The sequence below is a fragment of the Scophthalmus maximus genome, chromosome 6 (assembly GCF_022379125.1).
Source record: "Scophthalmus maximus strain ysfricsl-2021 chromosome 6, ASM2237912v1, whole genome shotgun sequence".
Lineage (NCBI taxonomy): Eukaryota > Metazoa > Chordata > Actinopteri > Pleuronectiformes > Scophthalmidae > Scophthalmus > Scophthalmus maximus.
This window is the reverse complement of record NC_061520.1, coordinates 20,301,551-20,327,415: the sequence shown is the minus strand read 5'-3', so window position 1 is coordinate 20,327,415 and position 25,865 is coordinate 20,301,551. Positions and strand designations below refer to the sequence as shown.

The 25,865-nt window shown below is 46.7% G+C and overlaps 1 protein-coding gene across 4 annotated transcripts in view; it reads left to right on the top strand.

Moving 5' to 3' along the window:
* LOC118309853 (cadherin-4) overlaps positions 1-25,865 on the top strand; it is a 197,253-nt gene that overhangs the window by 160,357 nt on the left and 11,031 nt on the right. For 3 of the 4 annotated variants that reach the window (XM_035632407.2, XM_035632408.2, XM_035632404.2), the window contains 5 exons: positions 5,769-5,941; positions 13,194-13,331; positions 19,632-19,817; positions 20,150-20,403; positions 24,936-25,087. In XM_035632407.2, coding sequence (XP_035488300.1) covers positions 5,769-5,941; positions 13,194-13,331; positions 19,632-19,817; positions 20,150-20,403; positions 24,936-25,087 — 903 coding nt within the window. The remainder of the gene's footprint in view (positions 1-5,768; positions 5,942-13,193; positions 13,332-19,631; positions 19,818-20,149; positions 20,404-24,935; positions 25,088-25,865) is intronic. The other variant, XM_035632406.2, reaches the window with a different exon arrangement.

Below are 25,865 nucleotides of genomic sequence, written 5' to 3'. Positions count from 1 at the left end.
TAGGGGCTTCAAGTTAAATGTCGTACACTTTTGCAGGAGTTGATTTTTTACACCCCGCTGGACCGATCTCAACCCTGCGGCGGGAGAACGAGGAGCACAGCCAACTGTAAGATATGCACTTGAGGTAGAGTGCCTTAATTAATGTCAGTTCCGACTTTGACTGCACTCTTCTGTTTTCACAAAACATAATGCGAACCACCAAAACATTAAGATTCAGTAAAGGACCTATCTGAACTCAAATGGGGAGGAATCCGAGGCACTGTCAAGCACAAACAACATTAAGTCCTAGTTTGGTAGCGCCTCAGATTCTCTGTTCACTAGGTTGGACCTCGGAACACTTCCCTGCTTCTCAAAGTGTTCTAATGTAAATGTCATCAGTAGATGCCTCACTATGTCAGAGGTAGACCAACATTATCAATAGAGCTGCAAGAGCAGCGGCTGGGGCTTCGGCGATCCTCCGGTGTGCAGCCTGCATTTGCATGTGGCTTCAATTATTCAGTGGAGTGGTGAAAAGATGACCATGGATGGAAATCCCTTCGGGTGTTACCTCGGGTGACGGTCTCTTTCCATCCTGGCAACAGGTTGTCTGTTGGAACCTATCACGGCATTGCAGGCGCCAGACGCTGCTCTGGGCAGAGATGCTGTGCTGGAATGCCTCAGTTCTCTGTCACACACTGCCCACAGCAGGTCTGACCAGCGGTGAAACATCAAAGAATATCGAATCTATTGATGCATAATACTATGCCGACTTACCATAATACTACACAGACATGAGAGGACTAAAACCTACAGACCTACAAACCTCAACCGAAAAGGGAAATTCTTTGAATGGCTATAGATAGATACCCCTCCTGTCACGCGTTATTTCTTTAAAGGTCCCATATTGTAGAAAACGGTATTTGCCACGTCTAGTTTGAATATCATATGATGTAAGTGTTGAATTCACAGAGTAACGCACACTGCCATCATTCAGAAACAGTGCTTCAAAATGAGCTGTCACGACTACACAGTGATCTTCCATCTAATCTTACAGTATTTGGTCTCTCAGAGGGTTCACATGAAATCTGCTATATTTTTCATTCTATCTCCGTGAAGGACTAAAGACAACAATTTTCATCTTTTAATCTATTTAACATTATTCTTCTACCGGATCTTTGGATTATTTTTTTACTTGCTGTTTTTGCTTTGGTTTTGTCGTCGTTGTCGTTGTGTTTGTTTCTTTTAAGTTTTATCACTCGTGGCACTTTTATTACAAACCAGCTATCATCACGGCTGTGTGTGGACTGAAAACTAGTTAACTCCCAGTGAAAGAATGAAATCCACCTCCCGGAGTCAGAAGCTCTGATAAACGAATGAGTAGCTTCTCAATAGCTGCGGCCCTCGCAAGTCGTACTTCCACCGTAAATTCCCCGTCGATGTCACTGCTGGCAGACGTTTCCGTCCGTGCGCTCGCCTGTAACGTCTCTGATCCGCAGTCCCAGTCGTTCCCATTCAAAACTCCACGCTGTCTGGTATAGTGACAGAAAGGGGGACAGCTCCGGCTCCTTCTCTAATCTCACTCACCACAGTTCCACTATTGTTTTCCCAGCCAAAAAAAAAATCTATTTTTGTCAAATGCACGCACTGGTGTGGTGCAGCCATGCTCATGCTCCATCACTCCGATAGAAAGTTATCTTAAAGTATTTGTATTTTTTTATCGACCACTGTCTTTGCGGAAAGATGAATCATGACGTGATAAAAGTTCATCACAAAGTTTTTTCCACACCATCGACAACAGAGGCCCTTCCTCAGTAGTGAGCACAGTGAAAGTTTAAATAAGCAGAAACAGTTCAAATATTTAATATTTGTAATATTTTGAAAATTTATGTGCCTTAGCGACAAAACCTTATAACCTTTAGGCTTGATTATTTTAATTTTTTTTATGAATGCCATGCAAAAGGGGGGGGGAAACCTGTGTAAAGCTGCAGCGGGATCACATTGTGCATGTGCAGACCCAGATATCTGGAGCATCACGGCGCACCTTCGCAGTTCACGCCGTGCGAACGCCATCAAAGAGGGACAGCGACAGGGAACCGCCCTTATCGCCGTCAGCAGATGTTACACCGGGGGGGAGATCTGATCAAACAGTCAGCCGGGATCCGTTTGAAACGGCTCAGCACCCAACAAACCTGTGACTAATGGAATTTAATTTGTACAAGCTATCAAACCTAACGAAACAGCACATGACAAAATGAGCGGGCTGATCACTCTCCCTTCTCGTTGATGAGGAGCGAACGAGATGCACTGTGAGACCGGGAGGCTAAACTTCCTTTTGGTAGTTCTCCATGAAATGGAATAATAATAATAAAATGAAAATGGGAAGAAAAAAGTCCTGCTTTTCCAAGGAAGGTCACTAAAATCATCTGAAAGGCTTCAAGACGGTCACGCGTGCTAAGTGGAATCAGATAAAGGTTTGTGGACGTGGCGTGACTCTTCTGCACTCAGAACATCTTCCTCGTGACGTTCGGTCCTCCTCCCCTCCCCCCCGTCCCCAACTCTGACGGCACACTGTTCCCTCTCATGGCCCGTCGTTCTCCACGAAGGCCCCTCAGGAATGAGAGCGGCGCAGGGTCTCTTGCTGTCACTCCACGTACGCCATGGTGCCCAAACGCACGGGTCAGGGCCCGTTTGAGTCTGCGTGGACCCCACAGGAAATGTGTGCGCACCACGATTCCAGCTCCAGCCAACTCTGCTAAGAAGAATCCGCTCACGGAGCAGCAGTTTAAAACACACCTCTCTTCGTTCCGGTGTGAAAACCTGCGAGGCGCCAGATCTGACGAAGCAAAGTGTTTAATGTGTACGTTAGATAGATAAAAATGCAGCTGCGGAGAACCGACTCGTACGCTAATGCAACTGCCCGACGATTTGTGCTGGTGCCGTGACACCGGATAGCAGTAGGTAGATAGAGATCCTCAGCCATGGCCTCTCATGCAATATAAGGGGTCGAGGTTCCACAAAGCTTCCTGTGCATTTGATCATTTTTTCGCCCCCTTCTTCTTCTTTTTTTTTCCTGGTCTGCAGCCTTTCGACACCTGAGCGGTTGTGAACGGGCCACAGTCGCGGCGCGGCCGTGTCCTTGTGTCCTCGGAGAGCAGCGGTCTCCATTAGTGGGTTCATTGCGAACACCGACTCCCCTTCTTCACCTCCACTACGATTCGCCTGGTTTCAACCCTTCCTCTTTCCCACTTTGTACCTCACAACCCCCTGATCCTCCTCCTCTCCCTCTGTCCACCGAACTGTTGCCGCTCTTCCCTTCTATAAGGCAGCCTCTATGTTCTCTGGACTGACGAGAGTTATTCTCCTCTTATAGCGTCCATCCCCTGCCCTCTCGCTCCCGGACCTCCCCTCGCACCTTTGATTTGCTGCTCTTGGTAAACGCTTCCCCGCCTATATTTTCATCTCAACCTTTTTTTTTTTTCTTCTGCTTTGCAATTTCCTCCGCGGCATCTTATCTTTGCGTCTGCGTTCGCTTATCACCCCGTTCCTGTGCCGTCTGTGTATCTAGAGCTCCTCTCCTTGCCCTTTCTCCATCTCCCCTCTAATCGGGAGGCAGATGCTGACTCTGGTTAGCAAACGTTGAGGCGGCGGATAGACCTTCACCGGTTATCTCCGGCCACGTGAGGGAAGTGGCCGACCGCTTATATTTTCAGCTCCAGCGATTTTGGCGGAAAAGCAATTAGGATTTGGAATTAGTGTTCAAATTAAAGAGGAATCAAACGGTCTCAGAGATTAACCATTTCAGGCATGGCCATCCCACTTTGAATCTGAAAGCGCGCCACCATCATATTACTGACTCCTCCTCGTTGAAATCACAGGGCCAACATGCGGTTCTCTATCACGCCGGAGCAGAGAGGTTGATCATAAATTGCCGCCGTCCTTCGGTGGAACAGCACTGCTGGGTTTTTTTCTTCTTCCTGTCTTTTTCTTGGACTCTCTTCTTTCTCCTTCCTGGACAAAGTGACAAATCCGGCTTTGAAACCTAATGAAGTTTGAAATAGATATTCGCGGCTACAATTATCCTGTCCACGCAGGCTGTCACAGGAATGACGGTGCCGTCGAGGGCCAATTACGGGAACGGAGACACCTGTAACTGCTCCGACCCGCAGGGGAGCATCACGTCTGTTAACAATCCAGCAGCTCCACTGCTTCCGCTGAAACGCGTTCTTCTATTTTCGTTCATTGACAGTTTTTTTCTCCCCCTGTTGCACTCCAACGCGTGTGTTTTTGCCGGCCTATTATTTGGGTGGGTTTGATGTGACGATTGAACATTGCTGATTTTGTCCCTCCCCGGCACTGTACCCGGCCCCCACCACTGTGCCCACTGAGGTGACCGGCGGGCCTATGCATTTTTTCTTTTTTTCCTGAGACACTTTTGCAATTTATTTTTTTTAAATCCATCAGAAATTTAGTTAAAAGAAAAGAAAAAAAAGTCAAAGTTTCTAATTAATTTAGACAAGCCAATCTAACATGGAGGTGGCATAAATACCACTTTCTCCGTTTCTCTGCTTCCCTGTCTCCTCTTTTACGCTTCAGTTGCGACGTCCTCATCTCACTCCTCTTTAAGTTTTTCCCTCTGCTCGCCCTGGCTTTCTCATTCAAGCACGTTCGTGCTTCGGCCGACTCTTCGTCCCCGCTGTCCTCCCCCAGCGATGCTGACAGTCTTTTCATCTCAGCGGCGGCGGGCCGCTGCCGGTAAATGGCCGCCTGATGGAAAGTGACATTTTCACAGAGCCCTGTGAGAGAGGCGAGGTGATCTCTCCTCTTTCCAGCACAAAGTGCCCCTAATTGCCTGATCGCATTTGTGAGCCCGGCTGACAAACTCTCGCAAATCAATAATTCTGCCCGGGGGAAGATGCGGGGACACGGGGCCTGTCGCCCCGCTGCGTTGCTGCGAGGACACACACACACACGAGCACATGCATAGAGATGCGCACGCACGTATGTGTAAGTTAACATGCGTGCACCTTTTTAACCACGCCACACTCGCACACTCTCCGTCCGCCCTCACCACCCCTGCGCTGTCTGCCTTAAATGGCAGTGTTTATCCGTGATTCTGAGACAAATAGGGAGAGAGCATGGGAGCATTAGGGGCAGCCACGGTGCCGCTGAAGGCTGAAATAATGGATGGTGGAAATGGCAGACAACCCAGCACTGCTCATTACTAAATGGACTCTGCAGAGATTGAAACTTTGCCCGATAGCGTGGCTATATAAAGGGGGGGGGGGGGGGGACAGCACGACTTAAAATAGGGGCTTATTCAACAGATTTTTGTTTGTGTTTTCGTGCTCTTCTCTGTAATGGCTCCGGCTCGAAAAGTTTCTCCGCAGAGCACAGAGAATGTCAGAGCAGTTGGCAAAGTCTGATTGACTTCTTTCTTGTTTAGAAGTGGGCTTGTTGTCTTCTGAGCCCTCTTTCTTCTCTTTGATATTTTTTTTTTGTGTGCAAATTCATTACCGGTAATGGGGCTTGCAAGAAACCTGCGGTATGCCCTGTGTATTTTTCAAAAATGTATGTGTGCAAAAGACCTTGAAGAGCACACTGGTGTGTTTTAATGAATGTCTCCCTCGTTTGTTTTTCTTCTTTTCTTTTATCCAACTTGGCCTAGCTTTGACATCCCCCCCCCCCCCCGTCCGTCCGTCCGTCCCCGTCCCCGTCCCCGTCACCGCTCTCCAGATTATTCTACCACGTTCTGAGTCTCCCTAACTAACTTTCTCTCTCCCTCTCCACAGGCTCGTCTGTGATGCAGGTCACGGCCACTGACTCGGACGACTCCACCACAGCGAACGGCATGGTCCGCTACCGCATCCTCTCTCAGTCTCCTCACAGCCCCATCCCCAACATGTTTACCATCAACAGCGAGACCGGCGACATAGTGACAGTGGCGGCCGGCCTGGACAGAGAGGTCAGTGGCGCCTCTGTGTGTAGTGCATGCCCCTCACTGTTGCATTTCTTCATTCTGCATGTCATATAAACATGAAACTCAGGGCCATTCTTGTACCACCTATTGAATTAGGCCCGAGGTAGCCAGAGCAGAAACAGCATTTTATTTTTATGGCAGAGCAGAAACAGCATTTTATTTTTATGGCTTTATCAAACTACGGTAGTCGAGATGCATCAGACTCTAATCAGGGACGCTGCAGATACCTTTCTGTATCCTTCAGTTTTCAGTAGCTACCAGAAGGAAATTAAGTTAAGCTAAGAAACAATATGAATGTTTTCCAAAACTGCTGACCTATTCCTTGGGTTTTTACGGTTACCATGGCGCCCATACTGACTGTATTTTTGGGCCTGACTTCGTTCTGGTAGCCCGCTACTGACTCGCTCCCCTGTGCCCCATCCACTCAAGAACAAAGTTGAAGACAACACGGCCGTTCCACTCAGCCATTTATTATTTCACAAAAGCCTCTCTGCAGGGACAGTACCTTGCAACACATCTACTCACCCACACTCGGTGTGAAGTGCAAGTAGCACTTCACACCAGCCCGTGTCTCCGATGGTCAGAGAAATGTCGGAACAGTCAAATGCAGGTTAGCCGCTCCACTGGTTACTGTAGTGTGGTTATAAAATCTTTATCTGGTCTCTCCACTGTGGTCGTCATTCAACACATGAATCAATTATAGTTCGAAATTGTCTTACGATTTTTAAAACGGATGGCTTTCAACTAGAACTGCTAAGATGTTTTTATTTGATTTCACTGGCCATTAAGCAAAGGCTTTTTTTTTTTTCATTTACCATCAGCTCATTACATCAAAATATATGCCTTATGTATATTATGTATACACAGTATACATAATATACACAAAGATATGAATAGCATAACAAATATTAGAAAATACAGGACCTCCTGTCTGAAAAATTTTGATTTGATCCCCGATTGTCACCAAACCTTGAAAAAAAAAAACTTGGTCACTTTTGGAAAATGATTGGTGGGTTTTTTTTCAGTGCACAGAGCAGATCAGAGATAATGGGCACGCAAGTCTATAGCACATCTCCGCTGATGATGTTGCCAGAGCTCGTTGTCTTCTTTTGTCTCATCCACTGTTTGTGTGTGGGTGTGTGTGTGTGTCTCACCAACCCACACACCCCCACCAATACCACACACACACTGTCCCTGCTCCATCATCCATCTTATTCTACTAACGAGGGAGGTCAGTCGCAAGGATCAGCCGACTGTCGACGTCAGTGTTTCATGGCATCGTGGCAGATTGTCCATCCTGCAGCCTTTCTCTCTCTCTCTCACACACACACACACACACACACACACACACACACCTTCACATACCTTTCTGCGGTGCAAGATTTTTAAATAAGGACAACTGGCCAAATCGAGTAAACGTTCAAATTCATATGCTGTCATTATGAGGACAAGCCTCATCCTCATAACTGAGTTGGCTGACTTTAGCACCCGCATAAAAGCCCCGATGAAAGTCTCTCATAATGTTTATATTCTGAGAAGTCCCGCTGGTCCCTCTCGGGCACTTAACGTGGCCAGGCAATCCTTTGGGAATTAAAAAAGCAGGACGTCACTAACAGTGAGGCAGGCGTATTTGGAGAATAAGTACAGTAAAAACCTCAAGAACAGAACCAGGTTTTGATAACGGAAGAATACAATACATCAATGCCCCGTTGCTTATCCAAATTTTATTCTGAGCTGGCGTGGCATGGTAGCATGATACATTTGTGTGACAAAATAAATGAGTCTAATGAACACGGGCCAGCTCTGTGTCCCGGTTCCCAGCTTGGCCCAGGCGGCGGCGGCGGTAGCAGCTGACGTGAGAGAGGGAAAGCTCATTAATCTGGACACATCAAGCCAGGCTCCGTCCCACCTGCCTCTGATCAACCCCCCCCCCGCCACACACACACACTGAAAACTGGGACACACCTGGGAGTTCACCCGCCTGCTGTCGAGGTCATCTGCATAAACATAGAAACATGCTCAGACACACGGGCACGTGCAGTCATGGCTGTTGTTGTCGCAGACGCAGTCGAGCCCACACGGAGCGAGGGGGTGCAGCAAGTTGGATGAGTCCGATTCCCAGGCGTCACAGTGGCTCCATGCAGCCACAGCGGCGTGTGCACGGGCATCGGCACAAAGAAATATGAATATGCATCCTCGCTGTGGAGACTGTGAATGCACAACAAACACATTTGCAGCACACGCTGCGTAAGTCTCTGTTGCCTCAGCCTCCGTTCTCTCTCGCACCTTAGCTCATTCACATCCGACCCCCCTGGAGTCTAATTGGAATATTCATGTGCTGATTAAGGGGTGAAACATGTTCTCGTGTGTTGAGGAGACAGGGGGGTACACAGGGGTTCAGTCAGGTGTCAGGCACCTGCGACACGCATGAATATGAGTTGTTCGGACACGAGGTGGGTTCGAATCCCATCCTCGTCGCTGGTGTCACAGTTAAGAACCATCTAATTAAACCCCCCCTCCTCCTTCCCACTCAAATCCCCCGTCGCAGAGACTGACATGCTGGACTGATTCTTGAAAATCTGTGGTTGACGCTACTATGACATGGCTATTTGTTTGCCGGTTATGCTTTAATGTTTTTATTTCTGATTTGGTACTGGACATAGTTGACATTAGAATAAAGATTGCAGGAGGCAAACTTGTAGGTTACTAGTACTATATGTTTATATTAATGTTCATACAGCCACAACATCAAAACCAATTTCTACTTTTGTTTTTTTTGTGTGTCAGTGACTGATGTTTTTTTCCACTAGACAGAAACATAGATTCATCTATTCATCTCGGCTACTGTGAAAAAAATGACATACAACTCTAGTGCAGCAGGTAGCGGAGTGTGAGATGTCAGGGTGCCACAGCTGGCGTGGATGTTCCCCCTCGGTGCCCCCCCCCATGGCACCAGCTCCACTGGCAGGCAGAGCTGTTGTCTTTCATTACCCCAGGCTGTCTCAATCTCCCATGAGCCCCTGGGTTGGAACGGTCTGGTGTGGCGCGGCGTGGTGTGGGCTGGCGCCAGGCTGTCCACGGGGCCGATGCCAGCTTCATGTTGGACCGCCTCGCCCTCGATTAGGACATCGCCTGGACTGCCTCAAGGACATGTGTGCCCACAGCCTGGCTCTATTAGGTTCTACGGAGCCTGACCGCGCTGAGAGCAGGCAACCTCAATGGGCCTGGGGCTTTATTTTCTCGGAGACACTGAGTTATGTTCACTCGCCGCCTTACACCCGAGCTCGGCCTTCAGAGGGTTTCTGAATAAAGAGTGTTTATGTATGTAGGTGGATGTTGACTGCTTGTAGCCAACATTCAGTCAGGAGAATATTAATTCAATATCCATGCTATTATGTGCACGCAGCTAGTGTTGAATTTGACCTTTCTCATCTTCAGAAAAGTTGAATTGTTTCGATGGCAAACCATGTTTTTTTTCCCACGTCTCTTTTCAACGACTCTTGGATGAATATTCACAGTGTATTCACGCTTGTCGGTTCTTTTGTCAATTCTATTTCCTTGACGTGATACCTTGCCCATGGTCACAGCCATCTCGGATTTTTTTTCGACGCCATACATTTCTTTTTTTCGGAAAAAACTTGCGTACCAGGTTTCAGTTCAAAATGACACGCATGTCGATCAGTGGGAGCAGGAAACACACGTTGTGCAGCCGCTCTGTCAGACAACAACGGCAGAAAAAATGAACTAACAAACTGCAGACCCAGATCATTTGATGCATCACATTAAAATTAAGAGGCAAACAGCCGGAAAGATAAAAGAATGATTTACTTGCAACTTTTGTCCTGTCATTTCCTCTGAATCCACAGGCAATTACCGCTGCATAATAGAAACATAACTAATATATGTAAGATTTAATGGCTATAGCTAAATAAAATTTAAACATAAAAGAATCAAAAGTTGGATCTGATATTATGAAAAGTTGTTTTGTATACAATATGAAATGCCATGTCGAACCCTCCAGTTTCCCATTTTGATCAGCATCATGTTGGTTTCTTTTTTAAACCAGACGTAGAAGTGGGGGTGGGTCTGACTGAAAGCTGGTCCGCTGCGCGCCCACCTACACCTACAACCATGCACCGAATGGACGGACCAGCTGTCAGTCACGCTGTGTCCACGCTCCAATGCGTACGGGGCTTTATCGTCTGTTTCACTCTGAATGAGACCATGATTTACTAAATGAACATCATGCAAGACTTAAAACTACCGATTGAGACCACAAACTCCTCAGGAAAATGTCCACTGACCTTATTATATGTATCAAGTGAGAAGTAGAGTCATTTTCTCACAGACTTCCATAGAAACTGATTTTCTTTTTGCAACCCGTGGAGTCGCCCTCTGCTGGTCATTCCAGAGAATACACGTTTCAGGCACTTCCGCATTGGCTTCATTTTCTGGACCCGGTGACTCCATCCAAATTTATATACTGTCAATGGATTTGAGTGAACAAGTATCAGATTACCTTATTGTGTGATATCTAGCATCATGTGGCCAAGTCCCCTCTCCGTGCCAGACGTGTCTTCGTCCGATGCTAAATCATGTGTGGCGCCTTTTACACCTATGTCACTTGAACACAAATCCACAACAAGTCTTCCCCTTCATTCGATAGATGTCGCCGCTCCCCTATAAACCACACTGGTGTGTCCCTAGAGTTTTAAACAGTGTATCAGATCTTACTGGTGAAGTGGTTGCTGCAAACCCACTGGCAGCTTTATTCAGGATCCCTGCTAATCGCTCACTTTCCCTTCCTACACTGTAGCTTTTGACAGCTTGATAGCACAATGACTAATATCGATTAAAGTCCAAATACCTTCCATCTCATCTTTTCCCTTGCCGCCTTCGATCTGAGAAACGAGACTCCTACACGTACGCGGTGAATATCTCCACAATGGGATTCAGACGAAAGCTTTCAGAGAACAATGTGCTGCTTGCAATAAGTTTACCTTTGCTCACTCCCTTTTGTTTCTTCTTCTAACTAGTAAAAGATGGGAAAGAAGAAAAAACTGCGTGAATGCTGTATGTCACTATCAGAACTCCCGCTACAGCTGGCGCTTCACTTGCAACTAGAGATGCAAGTATCTCGCTTTTTCCCCGGGATGTGTAAATGAGCCGAAAACCGAAAATGAATTGGAACTGAATTGAGCAAAAGTCAAATCTAACGAAGGGAAATCGAACAGCGATCGAATCAAATCCGGTTAAATTGAATTGAGGCGATCTCGGCCCGAGCTGAATTGAAACCGTTGACGGGATCACTGACACAGAGAGAGAGTGGAGTCTCGGGCCACTCGAGACAGATCGTAAGTGACAAGCTAATGACTGTGGCCAGTAGGAGCACAATCCACCAACAACACAAATAAAGTGCAAGGCTCTCTCTCTCTCTCTCTCTCTCTCGCCCCGGTCTCTCCCTCTTTGCCCGTGTGTAAAGTGGTTCTGTGGAAATTGCACATTCAGCTCGAGCATAATTAATTCGCCCACTGTGCTTGTGTTGCCAGAAAACCACACTTCTCCTCCATTTTCTTGTTGGACATCCTCTTACCAGCTGTGACTATTATTTCCTTTTACACTGGTCCCGCGAGTAAAGTCTCTCCTGAGCACGAGTCCATTTGCACGCAAGCCATGAGCGGCCAAGTTGTTTCTCTTAAAGCCTGTGCCGCCTGCGGTTTGGCCTGACTTGTTGCGTTGCTCACGCGGATGAGGATGAAGCCCCCCCCCCCCCCCCCCCCGCCCCCCGTTTCCATCCCCTGGATGGTAAACTACCTAATTTGTACCCTATGAAAAAAGGGGGATTGGCTTTTATTGCTGGCGGGCGCTCTGCGTGCAGGTGTTTCTGTAGCCTCCGACGGCTTTTCAGCTTCTGCAGATTACGTCCGTGAGGCTCGAGGCCCGTGGGGGGGGGGGGTCTGTGCTGTTGGTCGTGAGACAAGAAGCTGTATTTGCAGCCAGCACTGGGCTCTAACCTTACAGAGAGATTTTTTTTCTTCAGCACTCATTAGAGAGCCCTTTACTGGCTTGTTCGGGCGGCTACTTTTGGACAGCAGAGTGTGTGTGTGTGTGTGTGTGTGTGTGTGTGTGTGTGTGTGTGTGTGTGTGTGTGTGTGTGTGCGTGCGTGTGTGTTTAAGAGTGCCCCACCTGTTCCCACTCGCTGGAGCATTAGCGGATGTGCGTGTGAGCATGAGAAGGGCCATAAACTCACAACTGTCCTCAGATGAGTGATATAACCCTGCAGCAGAGGAGGCGTCAGCCCCTGCTGTGTGAGAGCTCCCCCTGCTGGCTCTGTCACTGTCAACTCCCGCTCGCCCGACTGAGGAAAACGGCGCCCGTCAAAGCTGGAGGCTCTTAGCGCCGCGCAGTCGTCCTGTAGTGTTTCTCCATTGACGTATGTGACCGGATCCAAAGGGGTCTGTAGAGAGACACATCCGTGCAAGGCTTTATTTACCGAAGCACTCTGTGTGGGGAGATGGTATTGATATTTCATTATGAGTCTAATAAAGGGCAGGCGCTATTGAGTTTTCATTAATAGGATTGGTTTGGTGCGGATTAACATGTGGGTCAGTGGCTCGCACTTCATGGAGACTCGGGGAGACGCTGGAGAGTCCAGGTGCATGTTTTAACTGGCGTCAGTGGTTTGACTGCTCGTGCAATCTCCTCCTGCATCCTCCACAAGTGAAAAAACGTGGGAGAGAGAGAGACTGGCAGAGAGACGGACGGAGATGAGAAAGATAGTGATATTGCAACCAACCCCGTCGATTGGAGACATTTTGCACGTTGAGCAAAGAAAGCAGCAGGCCCCGTGTCGGGAACACTGGCCTGTCCTTGACATCCGTTCTTTCTCACCCACTCTCTTTTTCTTGGACACAACGGAGAGGGCCTGAGCCAAATGGATTAATAGGAAGAGGAAGAGACCACAAAGCAGAGAGGCTTATACAGTCAGCACACATACACACACACACTCGTCTTCTCTCCAGTGGTGATATACAGTATATAATATGTGAGATGTGTGAGGGATTTCCATTCAAGCATTCACTTATACATTCATTGACATTACTCGCTGTGTCATTTTCACATGGGAAATATTTATTTATTGATTCAGTCCTGTGTCTATTTTTCCACCCCGCAGTATTTGATATAACGCTGTGTAATTTCTCTTTTTCTGTCTCTTTTTTTTAATGTTTTTTACAGAAAGTGTCCCAGTACACCATCATTGTCCAGGCCACAGACATGGAGGGCAACTTGAACTTTGGCTTGTCCAACACAGCCACAGCCCTGATCTCCATCACTGACATCAATGATAATCCCCCAGAACTGACAGTCAGGACGGTGAGTCCATAAGCTTTCCCATAGATGTTCTTATTGTTTTGTGTGAAGGGATGTATTAAAGTGACTAGAAAGGAGGGTTGGAGGGTTATGTACATTTTCTTTTTGCGGACGGCTGGGGAGTCTTTTTTTTTCCATTCTTATCTTGTGAGATGTATTTATTTATTTATATTTATATTTATTTATTTTTATTAATAATTGCCTGTGTGCCACGGGTAATAAAGGCTCTCTGTAGGCAGTGTATCATAGCGCTCTCCCGGGACGAGGGCTTTATTTTTCTTCACCAAAATCTTGAGCCTTTGCTACATACAGTGTGATACTGTACACGGATTATTCTTTGGCACAACGGGTCTGACAAGCATCCATTAAGTTAAAGATTGCTCTCGGATATTGTTAGAAAAAAACCTGGTCCCTGTCGAAGACAGTAGATGTAGAAGCTTTTCTGAAATGAATCCACTGAAATGAGGTAGATACAGATACAGCTGACAAAGATGTTGGGTAAGGACAGATGTATGTGTATATATATATATATATATATATATATATATATATATATATATATATATATATATATATATATATATATATATATATATATATATATAAAATAAATGACAGATATCACAGTTAAACCACACACACACACACACAACATAAGGGGAGACAGAAAGAGATACTGTGACTGAAAGTGAGATTAGAATCGACAGTTTGTGTGATGGGAAGCATAATCCCACCCCCCTCACTGTGTTCTCCCTGCCAGCGGGGCCTCTGTTGGCCAGGGTTTGTCTGCAGGCATCTGGCCCCGGCCCCTGATACCTCCACATCTGTCTGACAGGAAGCCAGGCTGCAGCTGGCCCAATTTGCTCCAGCAGTGTGTGTGTGTGTGTGGTTAGCAGGGAGTTGTTTTTTTTTTTGGGGGGGGGGGGGGGGGGGGGGGGGGGGGTTTGACAGCGAGGGGGTTACTGTGAGAGGTTATTGCTGAAGAAACAGCAAGCGAAAGCAGTGAAGCAGAGGCTCTTTTATTCCTCCGTGCACACTGTAAATGCTGTGTGTGTCTTGTGTGTGTGTGTGTTTGTGTGTATGCATGCTTTTAAGTTTCTGTCTCCGCCTGGTCACAATCAAATGCTGACTGCAGCCTGACAGGCCGAGCCTGGGCTCTAGCTCCCCTTTTATGTGAGCGCTTGGATTTCTGAGACTCCAGAGAGAGACAGAGCTCCGAGGCAGTGTGTCAGCGTCACGCGCCGCGATCCCCGTCACCTCGGCGGGGTCGTCGCCAGTGCGCGCTGCAAGCGAAGCTCCTGCCGCCAGCGCCGCGGCTGTCAGGGGGCAGGGCTCGGCGAACGAGGCTGCCACTCCGCGCGGAGCCGCTCTGTCCCCGTCGACGGTGCCGGCTCCGTCACTCTGGACCGGACCCCTCTCCTGCCAGGACGGACACGTCCCTGACACACACACACACACACACAGAGCGCCCAATGAAGAGACATGCACGTTTATGTGTGGGAACAGTCAAAAGTAAAAGAGCAGTTTATCTAATTTTGAAGGCGGTATTGAGCAACTGTAAATAAAATGTGTTTTTGTTGCGTCTCTAGACAATGGCACGTTCACATAAGCATCCAGGCCAAATAATTGTTCTCCACCAGATGCCTTTTTTTTCCCCGCTGCTTTGTCAGTCTCTTCTTTTTTAGTTTTGCTTCCCACACCAGCAACTAGACTTGGAGTAGTTCAGTAATTATGACAGACTCGAGAAGAATTCTTTCATCTCTACAGGAGGCACGGAGAAAACCTAGGCGCACTAATAATTAAGCGAAATTGCTCGCGGAGGCGTAAACCAGGCAGATGTATCGCATACAAGTCATTTCACCAGAGGGAGGGAGGGGGGTGTGCTAGGTTAGTGCTATGTCGGTGATAATGCGACAAACAAAAGGACAGTGGTATACTTGCCGCCATCCGTCTAATGAAATTAGTGAATCCAGTGTAGCGCAGTGGGCTGTCACTCACCGAACAACGAGGAGCGGGAGAGTTGCCGGGGAAAAAACAACTTGTGAGGCTGAAAACCTGAGGGCTGCTTGTAATTCACCTGCAGAGCGGCACTTAGTAAATAGAACAACGTGGTGGACCGGAGATTATTGGCTCGCGCCACTTTCCTCTGCTCCCCGCTGTTCAATTTAGATGTGTGTTAAGAGAGCAAGCGGCGAGAAACAGCGGCATGACATGTCTGTAAAACCTGAAAAATCGGCTATAGCCTGTCGCCAGCAGCTACATCTTTATTACACCGTAGCGGAGACATAACAGCCATCTTAAGTGGACTAATGTCGCTCTAATATCAGTAAGAGTCTGTTTTCCGCGCATTCATTCTAGCTAATGTCGTAATTTCAATTCGGCTTTTGTTTCCAATACCGCATGAAGGAAAAGAGCAGCTCATTCAGTCTCGTTGTGCTCCCGCTCTGCCACGTGGAATGGGACATTTTCATTTGCCGAGTCTGTTTTCGGCGAGGAGGCAGTCGATTTCCCCCGCTGTGCACCGCACCTCCTTGCAGATGCGTTTCCTTTAAATGATCGAGGGGTCTGTGCAGCGCTGTAGCCTCGCTAATTTCCCCTGACTGGGCTGTTTGCCGCTCAGACGCCTTGAAGGCTATAGACGGCGTAAGATGGGAGAAGATGGCGGCCGTCCAGCAGAAAGGGCCATGAGTTATCTCGGCTGTGTTTTGTGCCGTCCGATACATGTGGCGTCTATTGACATGTCAGAGGTTCATAAAAATAAGACACTGACATCGAGTGGCAAACCTGATAATGTAGCGGGCCTGTCGGTCTGTCAGGGGAGTTGAAGACTGTCTGGGGGTGCGACACAGGGATTTTCCGTGAGTTCAGTGAATGCATCGTCCCCGTGGTGCCGTTTGGGTTATGTTCCAACGCGATGTATTCCCTGTAGCGTGCCGCCACGGTTCTGTTGTGCCTGGTTGGACTGAATAAAAGCCGACCTACACTGGAGGGCAGGCCTCTATACAATACTACGCTACGATGCTATGGCTTTGAATGGTGAAGTCAAAAATGTAACATCTTCCCCGGGGACGACAGAAATGACTGATGCCCATTTTTTTTTCTTTCTTTCTTTTTTTTATATCTGCTTTTGAAAGAACAAACATCAAATTGTTTCTGTCACATAGGAAAAATTGAACTCTCAAGTAATGAAACACACTCTTCCTATACGCTGCTGCGGCCGCCGCCCCACTCGTCCGGTATGACTATAAGCCTGCGGTGTTAGATAATGTAAGCAATCATACGATCGATATTGCTTCATCACATCACGTTAATAGGTCAAGCCACTGACTGTAAGAGTCCTTTGTGCTCACGCTGAAAAGAATCGCTGCTTTCAGAGGTGTTCAGCACACGTACTGACTGTGAACTGGCTGTACTGAATCACCATGGTCACAGTGGAGCTCAACTCCCTGACAGGGTGCAGGCATGTGATACCCACAATACGTTTCTGCCTCTCTCCTTCCTCTTCGAAAAGCTGTTTCAAAGACTGGTGAAGCCAGAACAACAATTACAATGTGATAGTGCGCGCCAAAACAACTTTTTATAGCCTTTCATTTTATAAACGGTGCCGTACAGTCTAGTTTCAAACTGAACTGGAGTCATTCAGAATCCACAGTGAACGTCGTGGCCGTGTGATCGTTGATGTCGTCGGCACTGTGGTGCATTTAATTGGCGTTCGACTCAGTTCAGATAAAAAAGTAAACCTAGTGCACGGTGAGCGAACACGATTAATGGTTGTTTTAATATCACATTTCTTACCAATTTCCTATTTTAATCGTCATTTAGTGTATTGAGCATGTCTCATAACACCGCCTAGTGTTTCAAACAGTCTTGGACCTTGTCAGACCAAAGCTGACGAGGGTCAACTTTTTGCATGACGTAGAAAAGTTGACCCCCTCATCAAATATGGGCAGGTTACTTATCATACTGGAAAAAATATATATTTTTTATAGACAAACTTTGGTCTGGTCTTATTCCAGTGACCTTTGGCACCTCCCGCACACACACACACACACACACACACACACACGCACCAGGGTTAAGGACATTATTGGTTGGAACGGTGTCGCTCTGATTTTTTTGGGACATTTTATGTAAGAGCTACAAAAATATTCATGCAATTACACAGCTTTACAACTTATTTGGAAATTCGCTACCATCAGCCTTTTCATGGTACATTACCCCTCAGCGACCTGTCCCCCACCCTCTCTGTCGGCTCCGAGAGCCCCGGCCTCGGGCATGAACGGGGCCCCGGATCCATCAGCTTGGGACCCCCATGGTCCTCAACCGCACTAGTGCCAGTAGTCTAAACACAAAAAGCCCCCTGTGATACAGGTGTCGCTCTTCTTTTTTCTATGACCCGACGACGTCACCGACAGTGACACCGTCACTCTCGCATCCAGCTCCGCCTCCCCCACACCCTCAGCCCCCTGCCCCGTTTTGAGCTTCTTTTCTTTTCAAAGTTATGCAGTGGGTGGAGTGAGGCTCAGAGCTGTGGGTGGAGATTGTATTTCAACGATACAGTCGGAGTCGGCGAGTAAAACCTAATTCACGCCTCTGTAATTTTGTGACGTTCATCATTATCACTTTGCTGTTGAACTGAATTCAGGATGCAACACATCCACCGCAACGGCTGTCACACAAGCTCAAGTTTAAGAGTGGAAACATTTTTTTTAAGAAATTTATGTTATAAATTAGATGTTGTTGTCTTTTTTTCATATAAATTGTTTCGGGGGTTCTTCGGATCCTTTCCATCCTTTTTGCAGGCTTTTCAAAAAATGTGTCTTCAGCTATTGTTGCTGGACAGGATCATGTGTTTCCTAAGATTTTTACATTAATGCTGCTCTGCGTGATGAATTTAAATAGGCAGAGCCCTCCAATTTTTACGTAAAGGCCCTATTAAGCCATAATCTAAAAAAGTCAATTTGCCCTCATTCTGTTTTGTCCTTCATTGCAACTACAGAATCCTTTAGCAACTTGACGTCTGTGTCTCCAGTGGCTTATCAGTGGATCCAGATTGCATTTTAAAGAGAGGGTCCATTTTGGAAGCGGCCTCCCCTACAATCTGCACCATTGTGTATGCCTCTGAGAGAGCATATTTTATTTTGGCCGTCTGACAGTGTGGCTAAACACGCTGGGAAGGTTTGTGATGGTGTTTGTGCTAAGGCTTGGGGTGAAAATGAAATGGAGGAGCCCACTCACCAGAGACTGGGAGAGCATATTTAATTTGTTCTGTGCTTATCGGCCCGGTCACACCGCGGGGGAAAGGAGGGGAGGAGGCGAAGAGCGAGGGAGGGAGGGGGAAGGTGGACGAAGAGAGGAATCGGGTGGTTTGGACTCGGCTTCAAACCCCACGATGATGAAGCCATTAAAGTGAACAGCAGCTGGCAGACACACACCATAAACAAGATAACACTTCACAAGAGGAAACACAGATTATCGTCTGACAATGAGAGCTTTTAGTGTGTGTGTGTGTGTGTGTGTGTGTGTGTGTGTGTGTGTGTGTGTGTGTGTGTGTGTGTGTGTGCGTGTGTGCGTGCGCGCGTGTGTGCGCGCGTGTGTGTGTGCCTTTGAGTGCCCATCCCTCTGTAGCCAGATAAATCCCTATAGAGAGCGACATGTATCCTATTGCACAGTAAATTCTTCTTCGGGCTCCGCAGCTGTCACCAAGTTTCCTCCCGAGTTAGTTCAGAGGGGATTTGTTTCACATTGCGATATAATTAAGATCATTAGCCAAACATTATTCCTACCGCTGCCTTAATTACAGCACTTATCTAATTGCGTATTAAGACCTAGATTTGGTGAATGCGCGGGACCGAAATTACATGGGTAAACACTTAATTGAACAAATCCATTAGTTCAGATAAAGAGTTTCATGTGAGAAGACATACTAACATAATGTGAGCTATGGTTCTCTATTATCCACATTCCAAAAAGTATCCTTCTTTCCTTCCTTTCCTCTTTCTAATTCCTCCTCCATCTGTTCCGCTTCGACTTTCACCCCCTGTTTTAATGTAATGAGCATTATTGACATGATGACCCTAGGAGTAGTTTGTCTTCATAACAACAATTATAGGGGAAACGCTAACAGATTGATGATGGCACCGACAAATATTTAAAATCTCAATGAATCAACTTATTAACACGCATTCGCCGACTGCTGGAACAACATCCGCATAATGTTGCCTCTCCCGTCCTCCCCCGCTATCACCTCCCCTCCCCTCCCTCCTTTCTCATCCGCCCCCTCCCCTCCCTCTCACGCTGTAGTTTTCTGGAGAGGTGCCCGAGAACAAGGTGAATGTGGTGGTGACCAACCTGACGGTGGTGGACAGAGATCAGCCCCACAGCCCCAACTGGAACGCCGTCTACCGCATCGTCAGCGGAGACCCCTCCGGGCACTTCACCATCCGCACCAACCCCCTCACCAACGAGGGCATGCTGACGGTGGTCAAGGTGAGGAGGAAGCCGTTCGTTCGCCTTCTCGATGCTCGTGCTGAAATTGGACAATTAGCTCTTTCGATGTGAAAGTGAACAATTGCTTCCGTTGTAGTCAAAACTGCATCTTCTATGTTTTCCACCCGCTCTGAAGTGCCAGATGCTGATGAGTGCTCTGGTGTCTCATTGTTTTCACTGACTTGTTTGTCATTTCTCAAATTGGAGCACAGTTAGAACTAATCTTGCAATCAGTTGCACACATCTTCCTCCAATCTCACGTTATTTTGTGTCCTATCGCTCTCTCTCTCTCTCTCTCTTGTCTCGCTCCTTCCCTCTCTGTTCCCCTGCAGCCGGTGGATTTCGAAATGAACCGCGCCTTTATGCTGACGGTGATGGTATCCAACCAGGCCCACCTGGCCAGCGGCATTCAGTCGTCCCTCCAGTCCACGGCGGGGGTCACCATCTCGGTTCAGGACGTGAACGAGCCTCCCGTCTTCCCAATCAACCCCAAGATGATCCGCTTTGAGGAGGGTGTGCCGGCAGGGACCACTCTCACAGTGTTTTCTGCCCAAGACCCTGACCACTTCATCCACCAGACCGTCAGGTACAGTCGCGGTCGCCTTAACTTGAAATACAAAAGTCTTTCTACTAACATCTTCAACGATTCCATGATAAGCTGTGGGCTGTGAAACCCAAACCAATGAGCTGAAAGATGGTAAAATGCCCCATCGAGCAGAGTCAGAGTTACTAAAAGTGGCCTCTTTCATGAACAGCAGGCATTTGATCATTTGTTAATATGAAAATATCGATTATAGCAGCTTCAAAGTGCTAATCTTACATTATATTCCTTTAACTGATTTTTCATTTATATCAGTTTCAATATTGTTGTATCCTGACTCCAGCTGCCTTCATATGAAATGTGACTTCTTCTATTATACACACAACATTCAAGGACACTGTTCACACTGAGAGGCAAAAGCAAACCAAAACATTTTTATTTCATAGAACAAATTAAAAACAATTTAATTTCATAAGGAAAAGTTATATATATATATATATATATATATATATATATATGTGTGTGTGTGTGTGTGTGTGTGTGTGTATGTATAAATATATATAGTGATGGGTTTTCTAATATTTTGTTTATATTTTATATATATATTTTTGTTTATGCAAATCCGCATGTTTAATGTGTGCTGGACAGTTTCGTCACAGTTTATTCATCTTCTGTGACATTTCTCCACTGACCCCCTAGCCCCCCCCCCTCCACCACCACCACCACCTCCCAAGCTCCAGTTGCCTCCCCGTTGCCAGGTGACCGAAGTGAAAAGGTCGCCTGTAACGAGCTTGACACTGTGCCTATACCCTCCTCAGATCCCTGTCTCCTTCTTCGCTTCCTCCACATTGATCGCTCCCTTCATCCGTCCTAAAAGGGACAACGCGCAGCGGGCATCATGCCATCGCTGCATCGACCCTGTGCGACAGAAACTCCCACATGTCCACTAAGGTCCAGCGGCACCGTTCCGCCCCATCGCCATCTCCAGTGAAAGAGATCGATTTTTCTTAATGTCAGTGAGACGGCCTCTTCCTCTGTGGAACCCAGTGGAAATGTTACTGAATTGTCAGGGAGGTAGTGGGCTATGTGCTCTTATATACTGCAGGGGAGGAATGAGCAATATCCACATCTCAGCTCTCTCCCCCTGCGAAGATAGGTCATGCAAACTAAGTGGGCTGAGCTGATCTGTCCTCGGAGAGACGTAACTCCGCTTTTACTCTATTTTCTCATCCCTCCCGCCATCTCGCTCCTTCTGACCCTGTCACTTTCTTCTCTGTCAGCCTGTGTGTCTGTTATTGATGGGAGCTCAGAGCTGCTGTCTCCGCCAAAGCAGCGTACCAGCAGAGGTTCAGCTCGTGCTCAGACAGCCTCAGCGCTGCTGCTGCTGCTGCTGCTGCTGCTGCTGCTGTATTCCCTTTGGGTGACCTCACTTGAACCCCCTCCCCCCCCACAATATACACACAAAAGACACAGAAAGGCACAAGCGTAGACTCACAGATGCACACAAACATGCGCATGACTGAAAGGCCTGTGCATGAGCAGTAGATAGGAGAAGACCCAGCTTGTATTTTTTTCTTTATCTTTTTTTTTTCTCTTTCTCTCTCTCTCTCTCTCTGGAGGAAAGAACAGAATAGATGATGTGAGGCGAAGTCTGTTTAGATGTGATTTAAGTGGCAGCGAGAGCAAATTATGGGGCCGTTCAGATGCAGCGTCTAAAAACATGTGGAAAGTACCAGCCCTGCTGCTTTCATCCGTTTTATATCCGAGGCACTTGGGAGTTTGCTCTTCTGTTGCACCTGCTGTTACTAGGCAACCAAAAACCTCCCGTCCAATTAATAATCAGCCTAACTGACTAAATTATATAAACGTATGAAGAAAATTTTAAAAAGCACCGCGAATACCCCTCAGTAGTTTTACTGCTCTCTGGGTGCATCCCATCCTTCAAGCTAAAAAAAAAAGAAAATATTTTTTTTTTAAATAATTTCACAAACTGATCCGGGAGCTTGATCTGGATGATGGGAGGTTCGGAGTGGATAAAGACCCGCTTGACCTTCTTCTGAGAAAAGTTGGCCCGAGTATCAAAAAAACAGGACCTCTTTAACATGAGACCATCTCGGAGGCACAACGGCTTCATTTGTCAGTGGAGAGGCAAATGTTAATAATCTGAAGTTCTTTAAAAGTTGTAGACAAAAAGAAATACCTGCTTTAGATTGTTCCAAACAAGGATTTCCCATTAAAATAAGATGAAATCAGAGTTTGCTATTTAGAATCTGATAACGGGTAACACTTAAGCCCTTCACACTGGCCAACTGCGCCGCTCTCTACCGCCATCTATGGCCGCCACCTGTCACGACATGACCATCGGACCCTGGTCTGCTCGCAGTGAGAAAGTGGCCAATTGCCGATTAGACGCGGGTCGACCCGCGTTTAGAAAACCCGGGTCTACACGTTCATTTTGGTGTGAAAGAGGTATAACTCACAAATAACCTAACTGACTCTGTGTAAGTATTGAGTTGTGATCGAATAAAAAATATATCATTTTAATTGGTTGATTTTTTTATTCATTTTTGGTTTTACTATCAAACAGGATTTAGTCATTTTAAATGTCAAATGAAACAAATAATCTTATATGGAACAGCCTCGGCCAGTTACTCTCATGCCAAATCTAGGAATGTCCTTAAATCCTCCGATAGAGAGAAGCGAGTCCTTGGGAGCTGAATGCTTGGTTCCTGTCACATGACCTGCGGGGCGCTTGCTGCATTTGATATAGAAAGTTGATGTATTTTTTATGAGATCATCGCAAAAATCGTGAGTTTGTGTGTCCTGAGTGTCTCCGGCGGCCGGCAGCAGAAGGCAGCGTGAGAGCTGAGCAGCTTCAGTCCTCCTGCAGTGTATATACAAGACGCGTTCACGCACAGTTCTGAAGATCGCCTGAGGTGCGGCGGCACTCAGAGCCCAACGCAAACACTAGTTACACGCATGCAATAGTAGGATATGTTCCGAAGTGTAAAAACATGCTTCAGGTCACAGCTATTCACATATACCGAGAGTGTAGACTGCCGTATTGATTCAAATGGAGGTATATCTGTTTTGTAATTCCTCCCCTCCGGACAGTCCTGAAGAATTAAGTAGGTCTGTTGCTCCTAATCAGTTGGACTCTGTAAATTCCCATAATGCAACTGTATAGCGTCTTTCATTAGATGCTCCCTGTTTCCCTCAATGCCCACTTCATTTCGTTCTTTTCTCTTGCTCTGATCTTAAAGCCAATATGTTGATTATTTTATTTTTAATATGTTACATGTGATCTGCATGAACAATTGCATTCACACACAAAGACAAGCACACGTGTTTTTTCTTACACAGTGTCATTACTTTAGTATTACTCCAGAGAAGTCAAGTTCAGTGTAAAACAGTGATGTTGGCTATATATTTTTGGAGATGTTAAAGGGGGAAGTCGTCTCCAGGACCCCAAACAGAACATCAGGGTTAATGGTTAACAGTTTGCGACAGTCCTCGCACTTTAAAGGCAGCGGGAGGTGACATCTTGTTGGCACAGGAAGGAGATGAGAGTTCCTGACATGCCACGCAAACACCAGAGTCTGTCCTGCAGGGGCAACGTCAGACCCTGGCCAACACTGCGTGACAAACTCTTTCGCTCGAAATCATCTTTATTTCCCTCTGTTCAGGATATTTCAGGAAAAGCTGCGGTAATAAGACGGATTGTGATCCCGTCTGTCAGCACGTCGCCCTCTCCGCGTTACGAGTACAGAAGTGCGCGTCTTTAGCTGGAGGTGGAATTCATTTCATCCATGCCTGTGTGACTCCCTATAACTAGTGCCATCCTCTGACACACTGTTTTAATTAAGCCCCCTTTCCCATTCCTCGTGTTCTCTACTGACCATGCTCATATTCAGAAGCACGCCTATGATCTCCCTCACTTTCTCGCTCTGTGAACCTGTCCACCATCTCTCACCCCCTACCTCCTGTCATCACGGTGACCCGCTGACCGTCTCCCTGCCGCTGAGACCTCCATGATTACCCTATTCTCACTAGAGAAAAGCACTTCCCGCACTCAGTCAGATGTTAAGACTCGGCATAGTTGTTAATGGGATTTATAGACTGTAATTGCAGCTGTCACCCTCCACTCCGGTGATGTATCGACCGGTGACATAGATGAGCGTTGCCGTGGCGGCTGTGTGGGTGCAAAGAGCGGTGAAGTTGTTAAGAGCGCTGCCTGGCTGTTCTGCATATGGGTTAAGGTTTTTCATCGGTCTTCATGCTAATGAGCTGCTGCTATGATAAGCTCGGTAAACATATGTTCCACAGCGCATGTCACTGTAATATTTCAAAGGTGCTCGGCTGGTATTGCTTATTATAGTAATGAACATTGAACCTGATAATGAGTACTTTGGATCCACAAATAAAAGGTTCAGAGCTGCTGGAGTTCAACTAACAGTTGGCTGCAAAAGTTCATTTCTGGAATGTGTTTGTGAATGTTTGCCTTTGGATTTAATGAACCTTCTGTCTTTCTCTCTCTCTCTCTCTCTCTTTGTCTCCGTGGCCGCGCGCGTGCACAGGTACTCCAAGCTGTCGGACCCCGCGAACTGGCTGAAGATCAACAGGACCAACGGTCAGATCACCACCATGGCCCTGCTCGACCGCGAGTCCATGTACGTCAAAAACAACGTGTACGAGGCCACGTTCCTGGCCTTCGACAATGGTAAGTCTGGTAAGTCAGGATGTCTCTGTGTGTCGTGGTGATTTAATAAACAGGAAGGGCACAGACAGGATGATAGCAGCACATTGACCACATGAACAGTGACAATTCAATGTCCACTGGTCAAGACTGAAGCATTTCAGCAACATTTGGATGATGTGACATGAAATTTGGTAGATTCATGGTCTCCAGGGGATGTCCACTCACTGTTTTGACAACACGTCTCCACCTCCTGTAACTGTACAAAAATGAAGTAAAAAATAAATGATGAGATGAACCTATATTGATCCCCCATAGGGGAAATTAATATCCCATATACAAGTGCTGCCAAAATGACTACTTCCATAACGTCAGTAAACATTAAACATTTACGGTCTCCATCGCTAGTTTCAAGTCTTCAATACAGCATGATGTTCATTATGTAAACCATGGTCTCATTCAGAGTAGACGATGAAGCACAGGGTACATTGGAGCGTAGATACAGCGTGATTGACAGCTCGTAATGTCCAATCGGTGCATGGTTGCAGGTGTAGGTGGGCTGGCAGTGGATGAGCTCTTAGTCACACCCACCAAATACCTGAAAAAAATATGACAATCCTTATTTAGCAATGTAAGTCGCTAACAGACTAAACTAAAATGGTAAACATGTCAAACATCCCCATGCCTTTTAGTTCAGCCTCAAAAAGCTGCTAGCGTGCTTGTTTATTTATATAAGTCTTGTTCGATCTTTACATCAAAATTAAAAGACTGCAGTATTTCGATGTTGACTCTGACTGATAATGAAACTATT